This window comes from Erythrolamprus reginae, chromosome 9, assembly GCF_031021105.1.
Source record: "Erythrolamprus reginae isolate rEryReg1 chromosome 9, rEryReg1.hap1, whole genome shotgun sequence".
Classification (NCBI taxonomy): domain Eukaryota; kingdom Metazoa; phylum Chordata; class Lepidosauria; order Squamata; family Dipsadidae; genus Erythrolamprus; species Erythrolamprus reginae.
Genome location: NC_091958.1, coordinates 45,993,295 through 46,008,237, shown reverse-complemented (window position 1 = coordinate 46,008,237; position 14,943 = coordinate 45,993,295). Strand labels below are relative to the sequence as shown.

At 44.9% G+C, this 14,943-nt stretch overlaps 2 protein-coding genes across 4 annotated transcripts in view; one reads left to right on the top strand and one right to left on the bottom strand.

The window, feature by feature from the left end:
- The window catches only part of IFT140 (intraflagellar transport 140), a 152,570-nt gene extending 148,020 nt beyond the window's left edge, over window positions 1-4,550 (top strand). Inside the window, exon 30 of the mRNA XM_070761062.1 lies at window positions 4,131-4,550. Within this exon, the coding sequence (XP_070617163.1) occupies window positions 4,131-4,331 (201 nt within the window). The 3' untranslated portion in view covers window positions 4,332-4,550. The remainder of the gene's footprint in view (window positions 1-4,130) is intronic.
- Window positions 4,551-4,891: 341 nt separating this feature from the next.
- The window catches only part of TELO2 (telomere maintenance 2), a 44,505-nt gene continuing 34,453 nt past the window's right edge, over window positions 4,892-14,943 (bottom strand). For all 3 annotated transcript variants that reach the window (XR_011559847.1, XM_070761070.1, XM_070761071.1), the window contains one exon: window positions 4,892-6,233. Coding sequence is in view for 2 of the 3 variants with exons in the window: in XM_070761070.1 (XP_070617171.1) it covers window positions 6,127-6,233 (107 nt within the window). In the remaining variant the exon portion in view is untranslated. The remainder of the gene's footprint in view (window positions 6,234-14,943) is intronic.

Sequence of the window (14,943 nt, the reverse complement as noted above, 5' to 3'; positions counted from 1 at the left end):
CTGGGATTCGTGCGGTAGAAGGCGGTTCCGGATGTATTCTGGTCCAATGCCATGTAGGGCTTTAAAGGTCATTATGGATTAAGGTTGCACAAATGCTTGTATTGTTGTTCTTGTGCAGGCCTTCGTGACAAAGGCATATAGATTATGGAGAAATTGCTTTAGAGTTGTGCCAATTGTACATAAACATGGATATTTAACTTTTAAAAAAAACAACAATTCCGTTGGGTTGGGTTGGAAACCGATGTATGCATGATTAAGATGTCTCCTTTGTGAAAAAGACAGCTCTGAAATCGGTTCACTTCTCAGCTAAATATAACTATACGTCAGTGATGGCGAACCGTTTTTTCCTCGGGTGTCGAAAGAGTGTGCATGTGCGTTATCATGCATGCGCGAGTGCCCACACCTATCATCCAATGCCTGGGGAGGGCAAAAACAGCTCCCTAGTAGGCTCGTGTTTCACCCTCCCCAGGCTCCAAAGGCTTTCCTGGAGCCGGGGGAGGATAAAAACACCCTCCCCCATCCTCCTGGAAGCTCCCTGGAAGCCCAAAATGCCCTCCCAGAGCCTCTGAGTAAGCCAAAAATCAGCTGGCTGGCACACACATGCACATTGGAGCTGAGCTAGGGCAACGGCTCATGTGCCAGCAGATATGGCTCCCTGTGGCACCTGTGCCATAGGTTTGCCATCACTGCTATAGGTCATCCTCAATGTAAGACCGCAATTGAGCCCAACACCTCCGTTGCTAGGTGCTGGGTAAAGGGAATTTTGCCCTATTTTATCAACTTTATTGCCGCAGCCGTTACGCAAATCGGTTATTATGCAAATCACTGCAGTTGTTAATAATACAGCTGTGAAAAGAATTTGGTGTCCCCGTGGATCTGGCTTGTTGGAAGGTCACAAAAGGGGAATCGCGTGAGCCTGGGACACTGCAACCATCATAAACCAGTTGCCGCAACGGTCATAAGTCTGACAAATGGTCATAAGTCATTTTTTCAGTGCTGTTGTAACTTCAGTCACTCAATGCAGCGTTTCCCAACCGGTGTGCCGCGGCACACTAGTGTGCCGCGAGACACGGTCAGATGTGCCGCGAAGCTCCTAGGGAAGCTCCAGCTGGGCGGGGCGCTGCCGGTGTCGGTGCCTCGGACCTGGAACTCCCACTCGCAGCTGTCCCCCGGCTCCTGCCCGATGACGCTGTTTCCGGTGCTCTCCTGCTGGACCCCAAAGAAGGAAGGCGGGAAAAAGGAGAGCTTCATTCTTCGCGCCTCCTTTTTCTCGCCTTCTTTGGGGCCCAGCAGGAGAGCGCCGGAAACAGCGGCATCGGGCAGGAGCCGGGGGATAGCTGCGAGTGGGAGCTCCAGGTCGGAGGCACCGGCACCGGCAGCACCCAACCCAGCTGGAGCTTCCCTGGCGTCGGCGGCAAGTGTCCTTTGGGGCCTGTCGGGAGGGCACCGGTGGTGGGAGTGGGAGGGTGCCGGCTGCAGCGGCCCCAGGCAGTCGTGGGGAGATGGCGGCGGCGAGAGGGAGCTCCAGGGTGGAGGCACCGACTGGCGGTTGGACATGCTGCTGGAGACGTACATGCTGGCGCTGCGGGGCTGGCGCTGGCTCGCTGGCTGGGCCGGAGGTGCCAGCCCCATGCCCATGCCCAGCGCAGCGCCAGCATACATGGCGTCCAGCAGCACATCCAGCTGCCGCCATCAGGACTCCCGCTTGCAGTCAGCTGCTCTGCCGCCACCCTTGGCTACTGCCTGATGCCGCTGTTGTCGGCATGGTAGAAAGAGACAGAGAGACAGAGAGAAAGAGAGACATAGCAGGAGAGGCAGAGAGAGAGAGAAAGAAAGCGAGATAGCAAGAGAGAGAGAGAGAAAGAAAGAGACAGATAGAGAGAGAAAAAGAAAGAGAGACATAGCAAGAGACAGAGAGAGAGAGAGATAGCAAGAGAGACATAGCAAGAGAGAAAGGGAGACATAGCAAGAGAGAGAGAAAGAGAGACAGAGAAAGAGAGAGATAGCAAGAGAGACACAGAGAGAGAGAGAGAGAAAGAAAGACATAGCAAGAGAGGCAGAGAGAGAGAATGAAAGAGACATAGCAAGAGAGGCAGAGAGAGAGAGAGAAAGAGAGATAGCAAGAGAGGCAGAGAAAGAGAGAGAGCAAGAGAGACACAGAGAGAGAGAGCAAGAGAGAGAGAAAAAAGCAAGAGAGAGAGCAAGAGAGGAGGAAGGAGGGAGAGAAAGACATAGAGGGAAGGAAGGAGGGAGAGAGAAAGAGACCAAAAAAGAGGAAGAAAGAAAGAGGGATGGAGAGAGAGAAAGAAGGGAAGGAAGGAAGAGAGAGAAAGAGGGGGGAGAAATAGAGCGAAAGGGAGGAAGAGAGAGATATTTTTTTGTCCAAACTTTTTTTTTGCCCCCCCTCAATGTTCCCCAGGATTTTGAAAATATGAATAATGTGCCGCGGCTCAAAAAAGGTTGGGAAACACTGACTCAATGGTTTTAAATCGAAGACCACTTGTATGTAATCCGGGATCCACAACCGTGGCATGCCACGTGGCATGCCAGCAAATTGGTCTGTGCAACCACGCCCCATCCACAGAAAAACCTTTGCCCATGGAACTGGTCCCTGGTGTCCAAAAGGTTGAGAGCCTCTGTATTAATAATAGTAAGTATTAATCACTAAATTAGTGAAGATTGGACTTAATCCCTGGATAGTTCAATGGATTTGCAGCTGGCTGGAGGGTAGATATCAGAGGGTTGTTGTTAGTGGCGAGTATTCTGGTTGCAAGTGGTGTGCCACAAGGGTCTGTCCGCGGTCCTATTCTTTTTAATATGTTTGTCTGTAATATGGCAATTGATTTAGCTTTACTAGATAAGTGGTCAAAGCAATGGAAACTGCAGTTTAATGTTTCCAAATGTAAAATAATGCACTTGGAGAAAAGGAATCCTCAATCTGAGTATTGTATTGGCAGTTCTGTGTTAGCAGAAACTTCAGAAGTGTGGGATTTAGGGGTAGTGATTTATGAGGTATAACAAGCAGGAAGAGGGAGGTTGTGATCCCACTGTATAGAGCGCTGGTGAGACCACATTTGGAATACTGTGCTCAGTTCTGGAGACCTCACCTACAAAAAGATATCGATAAAATTGAACAGGTCCAAAGATGGGCTACAAAAAGGGTGGAAGGTCTTAAGCCTCAAAATGAACAAGAAAGACTTAATGAACTCAATCTATAGAGTCTGGAGGACAGAAGGGAAAGGGGGGACATGATTGAAATATTTAAATATGTTAAAGGGTTAAATAAGGTTCAGGAGGGAAGTGTTTATAATAGGAAAGTGAACACAAGAACAAGGGGACACAATCTGAGGTTAGGTGGGGGAAAGATCAGAAGCAACGTGAGAAAATATTATTTTACTGAAAGATTAGATCCTTGGAACAAACTTCCAGCAGACGTGATTGGTAAATCCACAGTAACTGAATTGAAACATGCCTGGAATAAACATACAGTGTTCCCTCAATTTTCACGGGGGATGCGTTCTGAGACCGCCCGCAAAAGTCGAATTTCCGCGAAGTAGAGATGCGGAAGTAAATGCAGTATTTTTGGCTATGAACAGTATCACAAGCCTTCCCTTAACACTTTAAACCCCTAAATTGCAATTTCCCATTCCCTTAGCAATCATTTAGATTATTACTCACCATGTTTATTTATTAAAGTTTATTTAAAAAAATATTTATTAAAGACGGATGAAAGTTTGGTGATGACATATGACGTCATCAGGCGGGAAAAACCGTGGTATATGGAAAAAACCCGCAAAGTATTTTTTAATTAATATTTTTGAAAAACCATGGTATAGACTTTTCGCGAAGTTCGAACCCGCGAAAATCGAGGGAACACTGTATATCCATCCTAAGATAAAATACAGGAAATAGTATAAGGGCAGACTAGATGGAGCAGGAGGTCTTTTTCTGCCGTCAATCTTCTATGTTTCTAATAATAAGTATTAATAATAATAATAATAATAATAATAATAATAATAATAATTAATTAATTAGATTCGTATGCCGCTCCTCTCCGAAGACTCGGAGCGGCTAAGTTGGCCAAGTTGGGCTCAGATCATAGAACGCCATCTCTTATTTTTTTTCATCAGGCCTACCGGTACCTGGAAGAAATGCGGAAGAAAATCCCCTGCGTGAATCTCAACTACTATGTCAACCAGCAGACGGTGGAGGCAATACACAGAGGGCTGGGCATCCCACTCAGCCGAAACACCGCTCCGGAGAGAGTCCGCCACAACAGCGTGGAGGACAAGGAGATTGAAGAAGTGGCCGATGAGACAGAGGCCCCCTAACAGCTCAGCAGGGACTTTTGGGGGGCCAGCGCCGTGTTTCGGGTATGGTGAGGAGAAAGACAAGTGGACTCAGCCTTGCTCTGTAATCCTTGTGATCCAGTTGATCCTTGGAATCTGAGAAGTGTTCAGCATTCCCAAAGCCACAGGTTTTTAAAATACCCTGAGACAGTTTCGAGAGATACTTTCTTCATGTTTGTATTAAATATTTTGGATTCACAAGTCGCGTCTTTTTGTATGGCCTTAAATCTGGAGAACAAGAGGGTGGGAACGGCAGAAGAGTAATATAAAATAGTAGCCGTAAACTTAATTCCAGGCAGTCTTAAAACACTCCAGTCTGGGTTGGTTTACCCAGGATCAGAGATTTAATCTTCCGAGCTTTCAGACTCATTCTGGAACCCATCCTCAGGGAACTTCTCTTTATTGGAAAGTGTGCTTTGGGCTATTTTATGTGTAGCATTTATCTGATGCCTGGTTAGGTGTGGCTTCTAATTGGTTGATGTTCTGTCTGGGTCCCCCCAGACGTCAACACCAACCCCAAAAAGAGTAGCCAGACACACTGGTAAAAAGCAAAGGCAGTTTATATCATTGAAAGCAAACACAGGTAACAAAAACTGTTCTTACAGACAGGAACACTGTGAAGCTTCACAGAGGTTTCACGAAGGCCAGGCAATAAAACAGGATTCTTGCTGGCAAAAACAACGCTGGAGATAATAAAACCCACGCCTCCCCCAAGTCTTCCAGACTTCTAGGCCACAAGCCAAGATCAGAGATGCCAAGAATCGAAGCAAGGTCACAGGACTCCCAGTTGATAACTCTCCACAAGACTGTAAGGGCGGGCCTGCCTTTTCAACCCTGCTGAGGAGAACCACACCCAAACCCAGCTGTTGCCAATTCAGGGATGGAAATACCTTTCTAATTGGCCCCGTCTTTGAGCTGCACGTCGCTGCCTCATGTCTATTATAGCCTGTGCGTCTTCATCCAAGGAATCCAGGCTACTAGCTGGGGAGAGGCCCCCCCCGGGGAGTCTCAGACTGCTCTCCCTCCTCCTCTTCCTGACGTTCCTCTCCCCCGTCTGCCTGGTCCTCCCCCCCCTGTTCACTGTCCTCCTCTGGGCATGGATCCGGCAGAGCTCCAGCCGGTCCCTGAGGAGCCTCAGGCTGAATCACAACAGTTGATTGGGGTGGCCAGCTACTGGCTCGTTTCCTTGTGCTGCGGACTCTTTGGCTCCTATGTAAATTGGTAGTAAATCAGCACTCCTGTTGTCTGACAAGGAGAACGCTTCGCATTTCCCTGGCTATTTTTGTATCTGCTCAGCCAACAATCTTGAGTAGCTGCGGAATTGAATTCATGTCCTAAAAGGCTTTCATGTTACGCATTTGTCAAAAGGATTCACTTTCTTTGACCACAGAATTCTTTGCATAGAACAGACCCTTTAGAAAAATAGAGCCAGTCCCCACTGAGAATGGATTTTAATAAACTTTCCCCCTTTATCTGGCTTGGGAAATACACTGTCCAGCTTCTCTACGTCAACAGCCAAAATAGGCCTCATCAATTGGAGCAAATGTTGTTTGTTTTCCTCTGTGTGAAAACGTCTAAAACTTTGCTTTCGACTTTCAGTAAATTGGCCAAGACCATAAATAACTAGGATTAAATTTGCATGTCAGTTAGCAACAGCATCCATAGTTTGTAGATGTTTCTGTGTTGAATGCCCCTTGTCCCTTTCTCCTAAAAGCCTGGGGACATTTGCAGCCACCAGCTTTTTGGAGAGTGTCTTTAGGATCAAGCTGTCTTTTATTTACTCCAGAGAAGTCGCTTCAAGCTTTTTTTTCAAGTTTTCCAACAGCAGCAGACTTTGCAAAGCTAAATGTCTGCAGTCACCATCTGGGTCCTTCTCTGCGACATCTATTTAAAAAAAAATAGGAAGAGACAGAGAGGAGAGAAAAAAAACGACTTGAGGAAATTCCTGCAAAGCATTAGTTGAACTGTCAAGCAGAGGAACAATAAACGGAAGTTAAGCTGGATATGAAAAGGATTTTTCTGCATTTTTATTTAGGCCACTTTTATTACATTGTGTTCTTCCACTTTACAACTGCACTTTCTTGGCACGAAGATCAAAACACTTCTATTTTTTACACAACAGACAGCCCTGGACTTACGAGCACGGCTGAGCCCAAAACCTCTGCTGTTAAGTGAGACATTTGCCAAGTGAACTTTGTCCTGTTTTACGACCTTTCTTGCCACAGTTGTTAAGTGAATCACTGCAGATGATAATTACCGTATTTTTCAGAGAATAAGACACACCGGACCTATTCTCCAAAGCATAATATAATAATAATAATAACAACAACAGAGTTGGAAGGGATCTTGGAGGTCTTCTAGTCCAACCCCCTGCTTAGGCAGGAAAACCTACACTATTTAAGCAGTTCTGTGTTAGCAAAAACTTCAGAAGAGAAGGATTTAGGGGTAGTGATTTCTGACAGTCTCAAAATGGGTGAACAATGCAGTCAGGCAGTAGGGAAAGCAAGTAGGATGCTTGGCTGAATAGCTAGAAGTATAACAAGCAGGAAGAGGGAGATTATGATCCCGCTATATAGAGTGCTGGAATACTGTGTTTAGTTCTAGAGACCTCACCTACAAAAAGATATTGACAAAATTGAACGAGTCCAAGACGGGCTACAAGAATGGTGGAAGGTCTTAAGCATAAAACGTATCAGGAAAGACTTAATGAACTCAATCTGTATAGTCTGGAGGACAGAAGGGAAAGGGGGGACATGATCAAAACATTTATATATGTTAAAGGGTTAAATAAGCTCCAGGAGGGAAGTGTTTTTAATAGGAAAGTGAACACAAGAACAAGGGGACACAATCTGAAGTTAGTTGGGGGAAAGATCAAAAGCAACATGAGAAAATATTATTTTACTGAAAGAGTTGTAGATCCTTGGAACAAACTTCCAGCAGACGTGGTTGGTAAATCCACAGTAACTGAATTTAAACATGCCTGGGATAATCATATACCCATCCTAAGATAAAATATAGAAAATAGTATAAGGGCAGACTAGATGGATCACGAGGTCTTTTTCTGCCGTTAGTCTTCTATGTTTTTATGTTTCTAAATGGTTATCCAACATCTGCTTAAAAACTTCTAGTGTTGGAATATTCACAACTTCTGGGGGCAGAATGTTCCACCGATTAATTGTTCTAAGTGTCAGGAAATTCTTCCTTAATTCTAAGTTGCTTCTCTCCTTGATTAGTTTCCACCCATTGCTTCTTGTTCTACCCTCAGGTGCTTTGGAGAATAGCTTGACTCCTTCTTCTTTGTGGCAGACTGTCTCCCCTGGTCCTTCTTTTCATTAAACTAGACAAACCCAGTTCCTGCAACAATCTGAAGAAGTTTCATGGATGAGAAGTGAAACTTCTTCAAAGAACCACCAGAAAGTCCAGATGCCTCGTGGGGGAAAAAAAGGCCCCTTTTGGGACAAGAAGATAAGCCATCTCTCTACTCTTCACCCACAAGGATGCAAAGGCCACCACGTGTCTTAATCTGCTTGAGTTCTGCCCCGAGACAGCTGTTAGTAGGGGTTTTGAGGGGGGGGAGCAGCTATTTGTGTGTGTGTATGCGTGCAGCCTGGCATCTTTGCTCCTGACCCGCTTGCAAAGTGGAAATCAGGATATGAGACCAGCAAAGTCCCCAAAAGTGTGAGGATATCCTGTGCGCATACGTTGAGCGCTCGGCTCCAGCCACCGGGTCAGGCTGGGTCCATGACTCACTCCCACAGCTCCACTCTGTGGCGAAAGCAGCAGGAGGCTTTGAGAACCGGGGCTAAGGGCACATCTATCTATCTATCTATCTATCTATCTATCTATCTATCTATCTCTAATCTATCTATCTATCTCTAATCTATCTATCTATCTCTAATCTATCTATCTATCTCTAATCTATCTATCTATCTCTAATCTATCTATCTATCTATCTATCTATCTATCTATCTATCTATCATCTATCTATCATCTATCTATCTATCTATCTCTAATCTATCTATCTATCTCTAATCTATCTATCTATCTCTAATCTATCTATCTATCTATCTATCTATCATCTATCTATCATCTATCTATCTATCTCTAATCTATCTATCTATCTATCTATCTATCTATCTATCTATCTATCATCTATCTATCATCTATCTATCTATCTATCTCTAATCTATCTATCTATCTCTAATCTATCTATCTATCTCTAATCTATCTATCTATCTATCTATCTATCATCTATCTATCATCTATCTATCTATCTCTAATCTATCTATCTATCTATCTATCTAATCTATCTATCTCTAATCTATCTATCTATCTATCTATCTATCTGTCTATCTATCTGTCTATCTATCTGTCTATCTAATCCATCCATCCATCCATCTCCTATCTATCTATCTATCTATCTATCTATCTATCTATCTATCTATCTTATCTAATCTATCTATCTTATCTAATCAATCAATCTATCTATCTATCTATCTATCTCTAATCTATCTATCTATCTCTAATCTATCTATCTATCTATCTATCTATCTATCTATCTATCTATCTATCTATCTATCTATCTATCATCTATCTATCATCTATCTATCTATCTATCTATCTATCTCTAATCTATCTATCTATCTCTAATCTATCTATCTATCTCTAATCTATCTATCTATCTCTAATCTATCTATCTATCTATCTATCTATCATCTATCTATCATCTATCTATCTATCTCTAATCTATCTATCTATCTATCTATCTAATCTATCTATCTCTAATCTATCTATCTATCTATCTATCTATCTATCTATCTATCTATCTATCTATCTATCTGTCTATCTATCTGTCTATCTATCTGTCTATCTAATCCATCCATCCATCCATCTCCTATCTATCTATCTATCTATCTATCTATCTATCTATCTATCTATCTATCTATCTATCTATCTATCTATCTATCTATCTATCTATCTTATCTAATCTATCTATCTTATCTAATCAATCAATCAATCTATCTATCTATCTATCTATCTATCTATCTATCTATCTATCTATCTATCTATCTATCTATCTATCTATCTATCTATCTAACAGTAATAGAAAAACCAATGTAGAATACAAATCTAGTAATTAAAACTAAAAACCCATAATTTAAAAAAAACATGCACACAAAATATGGGCCTGGGGAAGTTATATCCGTTCCCCCATGCCTGACGACAGAGGTGGGTTTTAAGGAGTTTACAAAAGGCAAGGAGGGTGGGGGCAGTTCTAATCTCAGGGGGGAGCTGGGTCCAGAGGGTCGGGGCCGCCACAGAGAAGGCTCTTCCCTTGGGACCCACCAAACGACATTGTTTAGTCGACGGGACCCGGAGAAGGCCAACTGTGGGACCTAATCGGTCGCTGGGATTCGTGCGGCAGAAGGCGGTCCCTTAAAGGCGCATCATCTACAAGTGCCCCAAATTACGCCAAAAGGCTAAACAAATTAAATTTTTTATTTCAATGCTAGGGACCTGCCTGGACCTCAACAGAGAGGCAAATTCGCTCTGCTCTATTTTCGGCCTCCTCTGTCCGCTTTCAACCCCGAGGAAGGCCCAAATGTGACTATTTTCTTTTTGTAGCTTTTCTCTAGGGCAGGGGTATCAAACTCGATTTCACTGAGGGCCGCCTCAGGGTTGTGCTTGACCTTGGACGTTGGGGAAAGAGGTTGGTGTATCAATAACCATCGATACACTTGGCATCCATGAATCTGTCTAATCCTGCCTTGAACCTATCCAGGCTGACAGCTGTCACAACCTCTTCTGGGAAGTGAATTCCATAAACCAAGGACCCTCTGGGTGAAGAAATATTTCCCTTGATTTGTCCTCACTTTCTTACCTATGAGCTTTAGGGATGGGCCCCTCGTCCTAGTATTGTGTGATAGAGAAAATAATATTTCTCTATCCATCTTTTCTATCCCATGCATGATTTTATACACTTCGATCAAGTCACCCCTTAAATGCCGTCTTTCAAGGCTGAAGAGACCAAGGTGTTGCAACCTGGTTTCATAAGGGAGGTGCTCCATTATTTGTGTTGAGTGTGGTTTCACCCAGTTTATTTATTTATTTGATTTGTATGCCGCCCCTCTCCGCAGACTCGGGGTGGCTAACAACAGTAAAAAGACAATATAAACAAATCTAATATTAAAAATAATTTTAAAAACCCCAATTTAAAGAACCAATCATACATACAGACATACCATGCATAAATTTTATAAGCCTAGGGGGAAGGGAATATCTCAATTTCCCCAATGCCTGACGACAGAGGTCAGTTTTAAGAAGCTTGCGAAAGGCAAGGAGGGTGGGGGCAACTCAGATATCCAGGGGGAGTTGGTTCCAGAGGGTCGGGGCCGCCACAGAGAAGGCTCTTCCCCTGGGTCCCACCAAACGGCATTGTTTAGTCGACGGGATCCGGAGAAGGCCAACTCTGTGGGACCTAACTGGTCGCTGGAATTTGTGCGGCAGAAGACAGTCCCGGAGATATTCTGGTCCGATGCCATGAAGGGCTTTATAGGTCATAACCAACACTTTGAATTGTGACCAGAAACCGATCGGCAACCAATGCAGACTGCGGAGTGTTGGTGTGACATGGGCATATTTAGGAAAGCCCATGATAGCTCTCGCAGCTGCATTCTGCACGATCTGGAGTTTCCGAACATTTTTCAAAGGTAGCCCCATGTAGAGAGCGTTACAGTAGTCGAGCCTCGAGGTGATGAGAGCATGAGTGACTGTGAGCAGTGACTCCTGGTCCAAATAGGGCCGCAACTGGTGCACCAGGCGGACCTGGGCAAACGCCCCCCCTCGCCACAGCTGAAAGATGTTTGCATATGTTTTACTTTTCTCTATGTTGAACTTCATTTTGGGTTTCTTGGCCCTCCTGGGTATATTTAGGTATTCATATCCAGCACAAAAAGCCAACCCTAAAGGTGGAACCATCACAGGGCAGTAGCAGCACACACATCTACCTCTGGCTCTACATAGAAGCCTTCTGGAGACCCACCCAGGTATCAGACCTGTCAGACCTATCTCATCAATCCCATTCGGTTTTCTGTTAAAATTATGGCCTTGTTTATTCAGCATTATTTCATCATATGGAAGAGATCCAGGAGGTGAACTACATGGTTCAGGGAGAAATAATGTGAGTGTGTGGACTACATGTTCAGGTTATGGTCCCTGGCACCCAAAAGATGGGGGTCGGGGGGACATTGTTCTAGTCTCGTCCCCTATCCATGCCGGAGACCCTATGTATGAATCCTTCACTCCCTACAAGACAAAACTGTTCCATCCAGATAATCTAACATCCCATTTTTGGCTCAAATGCAATTCTTGCTCCTTTCAGAAGAGAAGGATTTAGGGGTAGTGATTTCTGACAGTCTCAAAAGGGGTGAGCAGTGTGGTCGGGCAGTAGGAAAAGCAAGTAGGATGCTTGGCTGCATAGCTAGAGGTATAACAAGCAGGAAGAGGGAAATTGTGATCCCCTTATATAGAGCGCTGGTGAGACCACATTTGGAATACTGTGTTCAGTTCTGGAGACCTCACCTACAAAAAGATATTGACAAAATTGAATGGGTCCAAAGACGGGCTACAAGAATGGTGGAAGGTCTTAAGCATAAAACGTATCAGGAAAGACTTCATGAACTCAATCTGTATAGTCTGGAGGACAGAAGGGAAAGGGGGGACATGATCGAAACGTTTAAATATGTTAAAGGGTTAAATAAGGTTCAGGAGGGAAGTGTTTTTAATAGGAAAGTGAACACAAGAACAAGGGGACACAATCTGAAGTTAGTTGGGGGAAAGATCAAAAGCAACGTGAGGAAATATTATTTCACTGAAAGAGTAGTAGATCCTTGGAACAAACTTCCAGCAGACGTGGTTGATCAATCCACAGTAACTGAATTTAAACATGCCTGGGATAAACATATATCCATTGTAAGATAAAATACAGGAAATAGTATAAGGGCAGACTAGATGGACCATGAGGTCTTTTTCTGCCGTCAGTCTTCTATGTTTCTATGTTTCAGCTCAGATGCAGTTAAAATAGTGCTGACTCGGCGAGGTCGGCCCAGAGGAGGTGGGAATCCGCTCTCTACGTCGTGTCGTGGGAAAGGTGGCCTCTCGGTGGCCTCTTCCCTTTTAAGGGCACAGGACACCTTCTCCCGAGACAGGGATCAAAGGACCGGCTGTGTCAAATGCGACTTCCTCTCCATCCCCCTCGTGGGAAGCCGTCTTGCTTCCTGCTGATTCCTGGCATCTCACCCTTCAGGAGCCAGAAGTGGTCCAGCCCCTGTGCTTGGTGACCTTCTGGGCACATGGAAGATCCCATCGTCCGTTCCCTCCCAGACTGGGTTGTTTTCACCTCCGCTCTGGAGCACCAGGAGAAACCAACCACCTTAGCTGGATGTGCTAAACTTGCTATCCGTTCTTCTACAAGTAGCCACAAGTTCTCATTTGTGTTTATTGCAAAGGTAGCCCAATTTGGGGGCAAAATGAACATTGGTTGTCTGACACGTTCCTTCTACAGTTGTATCTCTACCTACGAACACCTCTACTTACGAACTTTTCTAGACAAGAACCGGGTGTTCAAGATTTTTTTGCCTCTTCTCAAGAACCAATTTCCACTTACAAACCCGAGCCTCCGAAACTGGCACGCGGAAAAGGCAGGGAGGAGCCTCCGTGGGGCCTCTCTAGGAATCTCCTGGAAGAAAACAGGGCTGGAAAAGGCAGGGAAAAGCCTCCGTGGGGCCTATCTAGGAATCTCCTGGGAAGAAACAGGGCTGAAAAAAGCAGGGAGAAGCCTCTGTGGGGCCTCTCTAGGAATCTCCTGGGAAGAAACAGGGCCGGAAAAGGCAGGGAGAAGCCTCCGTGGGGCCTCTCTAGGAATCTCCTGGGAAGAAACAGGGCCGGAAAAGGCAGGGAGAAGCCTCTGTGGGGCCTCTCTAGGAATCTCCTGGGAGGAAACAGGGCTGGAAAAGGTGGGGAGAAGCCTCTGTGGGGCCTCTCTAGGAATCTCCTGGGAGGAAACAGGGCCGGAAAAGGCAGGGAGAAGCCTCTGTGGGGCCTCTCTAGGAATATCCTGGGAGGAAACAGGGCCGGAAAAGGCAGGGAGAAGCCTCCGTGGGGCCTCTCTAGGAATCTCCTGGGAGGAAACAGGGCCGGAAAAGGCAGGGAGAAGCCTCCGTGGGGCCTCTCTAGGAATCTCCTGGGAGGAAACAGGGCCAGAAAAGGCAGGGAGAAGCCTCCGTGGGGCCTCTCTAGGAATCTCCTGGGAGGAAACAGGGCCGGAAAAGGCAGGGAGAAGCCTCCATGGGGCCTCTCTAGGAATCTCCTGGGAGGAAACAAGGCCTCCACCCTCCCTGTGGTTTCCCCAATCACACACATTATTTGCGTTTACATTGATTCCTATGGGAAAAATTGCTTCCTTCTTACAAACTTTTCTACTTAAGAACCTGGTCACGCAACGAATTAAGTTCGTAAGTAGAGGGACCACTGTAGTTGCTTGGCTGGAGCATCCACATGTCGGTAAGATAAAAATCATTGCAGAAAGGTCTTCTCCACTACATACAGAGAGTCCTTGAACATTTGGTGGCCATTCCAAATTACAAGGGAACTGAAAAAAAGGAACTTATGACCATTTCTTCACACTTATGACTGTTCCAGCATCCCCAGGGTGACGTGATCAAAATTCAGATGCTTGGCAACTGACTCACACATATGACGGTTGCCATGTCCTGTGGTCACGTGATCCCCATTTGTGACTTTCTGGCAAGCAAAAGTCCATGGGAAAGCCAGATTCACTTAACGATGCTGTTACTAAATTTAACAACTGCAGTGATTTAATAATAATAAAGTGTTGGTTATGACCTATAAATCCCTTCATGGCACCGGAACAGATTATCTCAAGGACCGCCTTCTGTTGCACGAATCCCAGCGACCAGTTAGGTCCCACAGAGTGGGTCTTCTCCGGGTCCCGTCAACTAAACAATGCCGCTTGGCGGGACCCAGAGGAAGAGCCTTCTCTGTGGCGGCCCCGGCCCTCTGGAACCAACTCCCCCCAGAGATTAGAATTGCCACCACCCTCCTTGCCTTTCGTAAGCTACTTAAAACCCACCTCTGCCGCCAGGCATGGGGGAATTGAGATGCTCTTTCCCCCTAGGCCTTTACAATTTTATGCATGGTATGTCTGTATGTATGATTGGTTTTTATAATAATGGGTTTTTAACTGTTTTTAGTATTGGATTATTATTATATGCTGTTTTATTATTGCTGTTAGCTGCCCCGAGTCTCCCGAGAGGGGCGGCATACAAATCCAATAAATAATAATAATAATAATAATAATAATAATAATAATAATAATTTGTTAGATTTGTATGCCGCCCCTCTCCGAAGATTTGCCTAACAAGTGGTGAGAAAAGTCACAAAACAGGGGAAGGTTCACTGAACGAATGTCTCACTTAGCCACAGAAACTTTGGGTTCAATTGAGGTCATAAGTCAGGGAACACCTGTATTATGGCCTTGTAATTCCTGGACCAGCCAAGCTGCTTGAATCTTAAG